Raw genomic sequence first — 11977 nt, 5'->3', positions numbered from 1 at the left:
GGAAATGGTAACCTCGCGTCACCGCGGAACGGTGTTTACCAGGCAAACGCTGGGTCGGGGCCCCATTTTTGGATCGCGGACCCATTTTTGTAATTATTCTGCCTACACATACGTCATGTCCTAGTATGAGCGAATAGGGGAAGGGGATCCACGTCACGTGACGCCTTTGTTTGGCCCGGAGAAGTGTCAGTTGTCCCGAATATGGGTCAAACAAAGGTGCTTATTGGTCAAAAACCCGGATGTGTGTTTCTAAGAATAATATTAATAATAAACTTTATTTGTACAGCACTTTTTAAGAACAGAGTCACAAAGTGCTTGACAGAAGAATCCACAACACAAAGAAGAATCCACAATACAACGATAAAAAAACAATACATCACAAAAACAATAAATAATGGCATACATTAAAATTAATGGGTTCTAAATATCCTACACACACACACACACACGCACACACGCACACACACGCACACGCACACGCACATGCACACGCACACAAATAGATCAAACATTTTCAATGTTAAAAAAATATATACAAATGCATAAATGTTTAATAATAATAATAATGCGTTTAGGTTTATATCCGGTCTAGAGTCACAAGTTTCCCAGATTGTTATAGCAAAATTGGTGACCTGCTGAAGTCTGTGACTCCAGTGGTCACTGTTTTACAATGTATTTAAATGTGTTTATTGAGCACCATATTCACATTGCAGAAGGTGTACAACATAAACAGAGAGAACATATATAAAACAACAAAAAACAAATAGAAAATTATATTTAGAAATATATATTTTTTTCCTTTCTTTTCTCCCTTTTCTCTCTTTAGCACATTTGTTTAGTGCCCTTTTTCTCCTTTTTGTTTTCTTCCCTCCCACCCTTCGCAAGGTCTGTCAAACCATAGGCCACAGAATGGCAATAACAATAATATTGTTACCAACACATCCTCACACACCACCAGACTCTGTTTTACAATTTCAACTGCCATCAGGGAAGATGCTGCATGAATCGACAGGTGGTTTCATGTAATCCCAGCAGAACAGGTTGAATCGTTATTTTACAGACACTGGACCAACTGAAAATGATATTTCACTTTCAAATAAAATAAACATTAAAAAATCTATAAAAAATAAATAAAAAGGTAATGGAAAAATCACGGCCCCTCATGCATTAGATTAGAAGGACATTCTAATGTGTGAGGGGGCCGTGAATTTCCCATACACTTTTTAATTTATTTCTTACATATTTTTGAATGTTTCTTTTATTTGAAAGGGAAACATCCCTTTAATATAGAAGATTAAGAAACCGTGTCATAATAAATATGAAATTGGTCAGACATGTTGATGTAACACTAGCCCTATCAGCATCCAGCCTTTCAGGGTCAAGGTGGTGGTACAGGTTCTCATCTTTCCCCTTCCACATCATGCTGTATCCTATATCATCCCCCGGTCCATGCCCACGAGCACATTTCCTTAAACTAAGTAAGTACATTTTATTTATATAGCACTTCTCACAGAGATAACTCACAAAGTGCTTTACAAACACAGCAATGCAAATAATTAAAGACAAACTGTAGGGTACAATAGAACTCAGAAACAACATATTACACACAAAGAAGAAAAAAATCAAGGACATTCTGCAAAAATGCTTGTTTAAACAGAAGTGTTTTTGTGTGTTTTTTTTTTTTTAAGTGGTTCTTAACTGCAGCTCTCAGGACCTGTGGAAGTTCCCAGAGTCTGGGACTCGCTATACTGACTGACAGGGTCTGTCGCCTTTGGTTATTCATCTGGCACAAGGGATGACTAATAGACCCTGGTCGGCTGACCTTAGGGTCAGTTAGATATGCTGGTGCTTGACCATGCCAAGCTCTATATGTGAGCACCAGGACCTTATTATCAGCTTCTCCTTGGAAGATGGTGCTCCACTCATTCTAAAATGTACACATAATTTAGGCATTTAGTCGACAGACACTTATCCAGATGGCACACACTTTAGTCAAACAATGGCATAAGCAGTCAAAGTGAAGTGGGGAGACGTGGGAATTTAGGGAGCTTGCAGGTGTGTGTCACGGTAGCCTATTCTGAGTCAGTTGAAGATAGCAGATTCGCCTGGTTTCCGGAAAAGTTTGAGTAAGCATGCTGGCAGACCAGCGAGGATGGAGTTGCAGATGTCAAGCCTGGAGATGACTGAGGCTGGGATAAGGCGCTGCAGGCAAACTAGTTGGTCAGGAAGGGTCTCATCCTCTGGATGTTGTAAAGTGCAAGCATTACAACATCAAGTGATCGAAGCAATGCGTGCCTTGAAGGTTCTTGGGAGTTTGAACAGGAGTCACTAGGGTGTTGGCGGAAAAGGAAAGATTAACATCCAGAGGATGAGACCCATCCTCAGAGAGAATACAGCAAGTGAATAATCCAGGTGTGTTTTAATCGCCATGCCCCCTAAAGGCCAAATACACACAACAAATAATAACAAATAATAGTACTATGGGTACTATAACCAAATTAAATGAAAATTAGGCCTACAAATACATATCAAATAGGTCAGATACATGTCCATGAGTTGAGAGATGAGTAACCTCTCTCAAGGGGGAGACCCCATTCCATGGAGCATGTGAATATAATGTGTATCACACACATACAATATGTAAACTAGTGGGAAATGGAGATCACGTTGTTTCAAAGTGTCAAGTCAACCACTATGAATTTACAATATTTTGACAATATCCTTCTCAAAATGATATACCTTTGAAAGAAAAATCCAGATTGTAAGTTGCTGAAGAATACTGTTCATATATTTTCATTCTGAAGGGTAGGATTGATATATGCATGCTAATTACTCTGTTACATTCGTTTACATACTGTAAAGTCAGCATTTTGATTTCTTGTTCTTTAATGATATGAATATTAAAGTCATCAGGTAAATCACCAGCTTGGTGTCATTTTGCTTCCATGATTATTTCATGCTTTAGTTTTTCGGGGGTCACATTCCTGCAGTACATTCTTCAAACACTGACACAATAGTGTCAAAGCCTTTCAAGGTCATGAATGGTTTATGGGTGTTTGGGAGGTTTGCATTCTCCTCTTAAAACCACAGCCAGCTTCAATTTACCTGCAGGGGATTAGCAGGACACTTTAGTGACATTGTGAACATCACAAAGATTCCAAACTTTTACTTCGATTACAATTAATGAACGAGAACAATTATAAAAAATGTAGAAAATAGCAGATCCATACAAGCATTGCAACACAGATCTGCTATTTTCACTATTCTTGCAAGCCAAGTAGGCCTACTGATATGGTCTTAAGTCCTTAATTTTAGTCAAAATCAATTAGATCTTTTCGGTGTCGATTTGTTGATATATAAGAAGTTTTCAGTGTTTTAAGTTTTGAGATATTTTTGGTTAATTTGCCAAATAGTTCTTCTACTTAAATGTATTTCTCCTTTATTTATTTCTGCCTTATTTTTACATTACATTCATAATTTTATTCCACATTTATTGTAGCTCCTTGGAGTAGCCTATGCCTAGTTGTTTGTTGCAAGTTATTAATAATGTTATTAATGGATAAACCATGTGAAATCACATATTTGTACTGGTGGGGGGGGGGGGCACATATAATTTGCAAACAAACATGATATAACAACATAACATAACAATACAAAGTACACACTTAACAGCCTTAGTCCCAGTGAAATACGTCACTTTGTATTAATACTGTAATTTACAGTAGTAGCCTAGTCGTAGTAAGCAGTAGCAGCAGCATCATCATCATCATCGCGGAGGTATTTTACTTTAGCCTATGGAGTTTGTCCAACTTTTACTTCTAATCTACTCCACTACATCTCAGAGGCAAATATTGTACTTGTAGGCCTACTCTACAATTTTAAAACTTAATTACTAGTTACTTTGTAGTCGATTTAGATGATTATTACAAAACCACTTCAGCCCTATAAACTTTGATCGGCAATTTGAAAATAGCCGATCTACAAGCCGCGAAGCTACTGTGTTGAGAGCGTGTAGACCGGCTATTTCAAAGGATTTTTATCCATTTGAATACCTTCTGCATAAAGTAGCTACTTTTACTTTTGGTATTTTAAGTACATGATACCAATACAATACTTATGTAGTAGGCTAGGCTACTTTTACTCAAGTAGCCTACATTTTGAATTACGGACTTTTACTTGTAACAGCGTATTGATTGCAGTATTGGTACTTTTACTTAACATTTGAGTACTTTTCCCACCACTGAGTGAAGGCTACTTGAGCGTGACCAAAGCAGCTTCTTACGCAGTATCCCTGAGGAGGGAGGGGGTATAGGACAGAGAGAAACAGTGGAGTCTATGTGTGTGTGTGTGTGTGTGTGTGTGTGTGTGTGTGTGTCAGTGGTGTGTTCTACCGTCAGATGCTGTGTACGGCGTACACCTTGAGATCATTTTTCGTCGCCATCGTATACCTTCAAAAACTGTTCAAAACAGCGCATCTGATACGCTGTGATACGCTGTGATACGCTAACTGCCCAAGGCAGGGGGGGCAGCAAGAATGTGGGCTAACTCTGAGTTGATGGCTTATCAAGTGTGAAGCTATTGTTCTTGAGGTGATAAATAATGGCTGTGACAGAATTCACACATTAACAACGACGCGAATACTAATGAAGTACTTTAATCAGGCGCGTCTGATGCGTCTCCAGAACAGCCTCCGTCTGCTGCACCAGAGGCACGGCCACTGTCCCGGACAGAATCGCTCTCTCTGCTCTCATCTGTAGCCCCATATAGTACCTCTCCCTCCGCTATGTAGCTCCGAGATGAAGTCCTATATCGTTTTTTATTTATATTTTAACTCACCATAAAATCTAACAAACGAGTTGAAAAAAGTGTTTAAATCGCTTCTCTCCTGAGCCGGTTCAATAATATTATGCATTAGAAGATGCAATTCAACATTTGACCAGTAGGGTAATCAGTAATGTTATCTCTATGGGCGCAACTCTTGCGCAATGTCTTAAAAACATGTAACCGGCGGAGGAGAGAGGCGAATAAAGTGCTTTTTTCAACTCGTTTGTTAGATTTTATGGTGAGTTAAAATTTCAAACATCTGTGATCATTTCAGAATACCTTTACTTTTTGGATACGATGTGCAGAAAGGGGTAAGAAACATGTAAAGTGGCAAATGTGCGGACATTTTTCAGCCGAACGGCAGAGAACGATATGGAACCTCATCTCGGAGCTATACAGCGGAGGGTGAGGTTCCGATTGGAGCTACTCTCATCTGCTGACACTACACTCAATAAGGAAAACCAGCCTGTCGATTCCAGCGTTGCTCTTGTTTTCACATTCAATATTTTTGTGGGCCACGAAAATGTTCACATTAAATATTTTTGTGGGCCACACACACCTCAAGAACAATTCGCGCGCGTGCAATTTTTACATTTTGTGGGAGGCAGGGAATAATCATAGTATACCTTCAAAAAAAAAGTAGAACACAACACTGGTGTGTGTGTGTGTGTGTGTGTGTGTGTGTGTGTGTGTGTGTGTGTGTGTGTGTGTGTGTGTGTGTGTGTGTGTGTGTGTGTGTGTGTGTGGACAAAGTCTATTGAAGTGTGTGAATCACACTGCTGTTTCCAGGGGAGACGCAAACAAAAAGCCACTGGTGTGCCAGCAGTGATTTCGGCATCATCCGCCAAGGCAGCCTGCACGTAAAACGCGTTGTTAGAAGGGATTTCTTATTATAAATCCTCACTTTTACCGGTTCATTTTAAATTTTGCATGATGGAAGGCATGCGGGTGTCTTCAGCAGGTTATCGATTACCGGAACGAGCCGATCGTGTGGCGAGTGACGATCGGCCTCTGGTCCAGTCTTCGGTTGCAGCGCAGAAGCCGTTAAACAACCAGCCCCGAAACACAAGAGGAGACACCGATACACGGCGCACCGCGGTGACCTCTGACTCCGTGAAACAGGACCAAGTGTGGAGAGACCTGGTGCGCGTGGAGAAGAAAGGAGTTAGAGAATGGTGAGTGGGATCACAAATGTTTACTAAATCCTAACAGTTTTTTGAAAAAAAAAAAAAAAAAAGTTTTGAAGATTTTTCAAAAAATAGCAGATCTACAAGCTAGCTCATCTGCTATTTTTGAATAGCCAAAGAAATCTAAAGTGACACCGATGCGTTCCAGGTATTAATGGAAGTGGTGGAAAAAAGTAGCCTATTATGTATAGCCTACTGAAATCAAAATTGACTTGAAGTATCAAAAGTAATAGTCCTCATTATGCACAATGTCCTGTTTCACAAGGTAGGCCTATGTATAAAGTGTATTAAAATTGTTTGAAAATAGCAGATCTACAAGCTCAAGGCATTGCATGGTGTTGTGAGCTTGTAGATCTGATAGCCAAAGTTTAAATAGGACTGAAGTGGTTAGTGTATGTTTTGTAATAATGATTCGAATCTACAAAGTAACTAGTAAGAACAGTTTTCAAATCATTGTAGTGGAATACAAAATACAATATTTGCCTCTGAGATGTAGTGGAGTAGAAGTAAAAGAGTATTGAAAATTGGAAGTAAAAATACCTCAGCAAAATAACTAATTACAAAAGTTTTCAAATATTGGAGTAAAAAGTAGGCTAACATATTATAACATTAAAGTAAAGTAAAAGTAGCCTACCTCAAAATTTTACTTAAGAATAGTACTTGAGTAAATGTACGTAGTTACTTTCCACCACTGAACAGTTCTCAAACATTTTAATTTCAACGTTTACCTCCCCCATAACTCTGAGAGAGTGTACAAAATAAATGTGTACACTCTCAGAGTTACAGACCTGTAAGGGTCCATTTGGAGCTCCCTCAAGGAACACTGAGGGTCCCTGGACCCCAACTTTGAGAACTCACTAGTTTAATGCCTGCCTGATTGAATGGAGTTAAAGTCCTGTACATTTTAACAATACATTGTGGTCCACAGGGAGAAGAACTGGAGTTTTCTCAAGGATTATGATTACATGGTAAGACGGAGATGGAAAACTATCATGCAAAAAAAGATTATTGACCCTATTTTCTGAAAAAAATGTTTTTTACTGTACAAGCAGGCTTGTACAGTAATTTCGAATAGCTTGCTTCGGTTGATCAATGCCATCAAAATCTTAATGCCTTTCCAGCTGTAGCCAGTATAATATTGTTTGATAGTATTTGGCATTGCAAACTACACTGTGAAATTAAGTATTTTCTTTTAATGTCAGATCTTTGCAAGTCATCATGGAACAGTTTTTAACTTGGCTGCTGAGACATTGTGTGATCCAGTGTACATTAGTCTTCGTAATTGTGCTTTAATTAAATCAATCACGTAGTTAAGTGTCTTGCCAAACCCTTTTGAATTGCCAAAATTATTATGATTTAATTTGACTTCCCATCAGTGGTGGAAGAAGTATTCAGATGTTTTTACTTAAATAAGCACACCACAAATATAAAACTTATCTTTGAATAGCTGAAGTATAAAATAGGCTTTGTAAGAATAGTAATAAATACGCAACTAGTAACTAAAGCTGTCAAATAATTGCAGTCGAGAAAAACGTCCAAAATGTGCCTCTGAGATGTAGTGGAGTAGAAGTATAACGTTTTTTGAACGCATTAAGACTGGGAACCCATCTGTGTAACTTTTTGATTTATTCAAAAATAGCAGATATACAAGCTCATAGCGCGGCAGAGTGCCGCGCTATGAGCTTGTAGATCTGCTATTTTTGAAATAGAAGCAAAGATTTGATTTACAAATGTTCGCTTAAAAAATATATATATATATATATTCCAAGATTTGCACAAATGTCCACGATTTTTTCAAAAATAGCAGATCTACAAGCTCGTAGCGCGGCACTCGGTGCCACACTATGAGCTTGTATATCTGCTATTTTTGAATAGCCCAAATAAATCTAAAGTGACACAGATGTGTTCCCGGTCTTAATGGGTTAATGAAAATACTCAAGTAAAGTAAAAAATGCTCAAAACTGTACTTCAGCACTGAAATGCACTTGGTCACTTCCCACGGCTGTTTCCCAATCCCATGCAGGGCCGGCTCAAGCCAGAGAAACCACTCCCCAGTCATGTGTCGGTGTTCTCGGAGCGCCTCCCCAACACCACTAACCGCCTGTTCGGTAGCAGAATGGACAGTCCACTGGGCCAGGAGCTGATGAGGATGGACAGGCTGCTGCTTTGGACCGGAACGCACCATCACAAGTGTAAGCCAGACCGGGAGATGTTCCCCTGCTAGCACCAAGCTGGACACATCTGAAGCATATGCTTCACACACACTCGCCACAATTGATTGATTGATTGATTGATTGATTGAAAATGTTATTAGGCAAAAGAATGTAAAACAACACAGTTACATTTATAATACTTGTGTCTAAAAGGTCCGACCAAAAAAGCCCTTGCGGACTTGTTTCCGTTGGGGTCCTTGAATTAATTTCATAGACATATATAGTAGCAACCAAACAGTTCAAAAATCAACATAAAAATACAGAGGAAAAAAATACTACTATGTACAAAAAAAGCATGAGAAAATATATACAAAAAAAGGGGAGCTGGATATTGTCGCTTTCGGGCAGAAACCTCTTCCTCCTTTTTCTTAATTTAATACTAATCCTACTTCAGTGGTTTTCAACCTTTTTCATGCCAAGGACCCCTAAATTGATATACATTTGGCCGCGGACCCCCGTCTGAAAATGTTTTGTTCCAGGGACCCCCAGAAGCAAAGATTTGAGTTAAAAATGTTTGCTTTAAAAAATCTAAATATTCAAAGATATGCACACATTTTCAAGATTTTAGTAGCAGATCTATAAGAGACCTGGCTCGAAACGCGGCTCGAAACACTTTTTGAGCTTGCCGATCTGCTACTTTTGCTACTTTTGAATTTGAATCCCGAAAAGTAACAGTTTTGGACATACTGTATGAGGTTTCCACCCGACAGAGACGATGTATGAATATGGATATATGCCAGGATTGGGCCTCCAAAACAGGGGCTTTTAACCTTTAAAAAAAAAGTGAATGCGGATCTTTCACCTTTTTTGTATAGGAAGCATTAATGTCAGAAAGTTGGGTCATTAAAATGATACGGCTTGAAGCTCTACACCAGAAAGCAATGGCGAAACATAAAGATTGATGAGTGACTTGCTACAAGTGTATGAATGGACCCTTTGCCATTCTTATTTTTGTCGAAAGTGAGTCATTACACTTTCTGGGCATTACAAAATCTGGTAATGCAAGTTACCCCCCCACCCTAAGGTGCAGCCAGGACATTGTAGGAACACAGGTTCTCATTCAGACGAGCTTAATTGGTAATGGGATGCAAGAAGAGGGAAAACAGAAAGTAAAATACAGACATTTGGCAGTCCGTACAGAATAAAAACAGTAAATCTGGAAAGCAGCAATAGCCTTTAAGTGCAAATAAGCCTATAAACAATGTAAATTGAAAACAACTGAATAAAGTGCATTAGTCCATAGTGCATTGTTAAGACTGCAGACCATGGTACACTCAAAGAATGTTCTTGTTGTTTCTTTACAAAGTGTATTTCCCAGAGACCTCAAATATGAATGTATTACTGGTTTATTTTATTTTTTACCAAAGATAAAGCGTATAGGGATATACTTCAAGACTTAGACTGCAATGCTGGTCACAAATATATATTTTACAAGCTTATTTAAATAAAGGTTCAAAAAAATCATTCAGTTTGATGTTGTGTCAGTTGGAATCTCATTGAACACTGAAGCACATTTTATGACAGATAATAGAACTAATATACCACAATATATAAATAAAACATGTCACAACTATTACAGTACTGTATACAGTCCCAGTGAGTAGTGAGAACAACTGCTATGTATTCGCCACATGCTATAAAATAAATACAAACTGACCTCGCAAACTCAGCGAAATTCACCCTTGAACCATTTATTTTTTTATGTTATTGTTTGAGTAGTATAAACTACTTTTATTCAATTATACAATATAAAGGTACAGTATGTAATGACATGCTGAAATGAAAATGTGTCTCAAAATATGTCTTTATCTTATTGTAAATGTTTGTAATGTGGCATTCCGTCTTTGTTATTGATGGCGTTCTTTGTTGAAGACATGAACTCCACAATAAAGTTTTCAACCTTTGTGTGAATTATCTGGATATTGCTTCTTGACCAGTGGTGGACAGTAACAAAGTACATTTACTTGAGTACTGTAGCCCAGTAGTATATCTTTATACAAATGTATATATTTATATTTATATATATTTGGCCGCGAACCCCCGCCCCCTCATCTGAAAATGTGTTGTGCCAGGGACCCCCCAGAAGAGAAGATTTGTGTTAAAATTAAAGCATTATTCAACATCTTTCAAACACTTTCAAACACACAGAAGATTTTACAAAAATGTTCAAAAACAGCAGATGTACAAGCTTGCAAGCTTGTATATCTGCTATTTTTAAATAGCCACGGTACCTCATTTAGCTGGGGACGCCCTGGAACCTCTCCAAGGACCTGACTTTGAGAACCACTGCTGTAGCCTACTTAAGTAAATTGTTTGAGTAGGCCTATCTGTACTTTACTTGAGTATTTGTATTTTTGGATACTTATGACATTAACCATACTATTTCAAAGGCAACTACATTTCTAGGAAAGGAAAAGAGTACATTATGAAATAACCACTTAAGCCCTGTTTCAAATATTGTGAAAATAGCAGATCTACAAGCTCACAATGCGCATGGCTGCGACAAGCTTGTAGATGTGCTATTTTGATAAATGTCTACACTTCAGCACAGCAATGCATTGATGTTCAGAAACAAAATTTACTTTGTAATTTATTCTTTGGAATAACCTATTTAAGTATTTTTTTTAAAAACACAAATTTCACTTGTAGTGCTTGAGTAATATTTGACCAGCACTATCTATATACTTCGACTCAAGTACTGGGGTTGAGCCTACTTTGTACAGCACTGCCAATGATTTGAGTTGCCAAGGGCTGAGTTAATTAAGATTGAGTTCCATTCAGGTCAAACAGAGTCAGGGTGCTGCTATTGTGCATGTTGACTCACTGGAGAGACTCTGCTTGCTAAATGGAACAGAACCTTAATTAGTATCATTACATGTGAAGAATGTAACATTACCCTACTTTTTCATGCCAATGTGGCTGCTGTGAAAAAGGTCTATTTTGGCCTACTTCTTGGTTGAGGAACCAACCTCCACTCCACCTGACCTGACCTGACCACTGTGGGCCTGTGTGTGTATTTGTGTTGGTTGGGTCGGTATTTTCTGGACAGTAGGCCTATATAAGCAAAAAATATATAGCTTTAACCTTTTAACCAAAAAAGAATCACTTACCCTACCTTTAAGAATGATTCAGCAATTTCTCTTCTTATGTATAACAATCATAGAACTAATAATCAGCAACTTAAATTCCAAGAGGAATGGATCAAACTTAGGGACTGACTTTCACATGGAAATATAGTGGAAATGATAGATAACCTTTGTTTGTGAATGAAGAATTTTGCACACAGGATTATGAAGTTAATAAGGTGTACAAAAGCGCCATCTCCTGGATTAGTATAGTAACAGATACTTTCCTGCAGGAGTAAGGAGTGACAAGACAACAACAGGTTGGGGGGGAAGACTGTCCAAAATGTCCTTGAGATATCACAATATAGACTCTATGCACAGCAGCCATATTGGAAGGAAATTGGGCCTCTTCCTTCCTTCACAGGTGTTACCAATGATACTTATGAAGGCTCTGTTCCATTTAGTGTAGCACAGTGGTTCTCAAACCTTTTAATTTCAAGGACCCCCATAACTGTGAGAGTGTACAAATGGAACCAAATGGACCCGTACACCCCCAGGGAGACATTTGGAACCCCCTCAAGGAACCATGATGGTCCCTGGACCCCAATGTGAGACCCACTGGTGTTTCAGAGTGTTTCCAGTGAGCCAACATGCACAATATACTGCATCAGCACTCTGACTCTGTTTG

At 38.5% G+C, this 11977-nt stretch overlaps 1 protein-coding gene across 1 annotated transcript; it reads left to right on the top strand.

The window, feature by feature from the left end:
* Positions 1 to 5757: 5757 nt before the first annotated feature.
* On the top strand, positions 5758 to 8235 carry cimip5 (ciliary microtubule inner protein 5; the record flags this gene model as incomplete). Its single annotated transcript, XM_084044514.1, has 3 exons — positions 5758 to 5999; positions 6940 to 6979; positions 8035 to 8235. 3 exons carry the CDS (start codon positions 5758 to 5760, stop codon positions 8233 to 8235), a joined length of 483 nt encoding a protein of 160 aa, XP_083900640.1.
* Between the last annotated feature and the right edge of the window lie 3742 nt (positions 8236 to 11977).

Source organism: Gymnoscopelus microlampas (assembly GCF_963454915.1).
Source record: "Gymnoscopelus microlampas genome assembly, chromosome: 20".
NCBI classification, from domain to species: Eukaryota; Metazoa; Chordata; class Actinopteri; order Myctophiformes; family Myctophidae; genus Gymnoscopelus; species Gymnoscopelus microlampas.
This window is presented reverse-complemented; position numbering and strand designations above follow the sequence as displayed.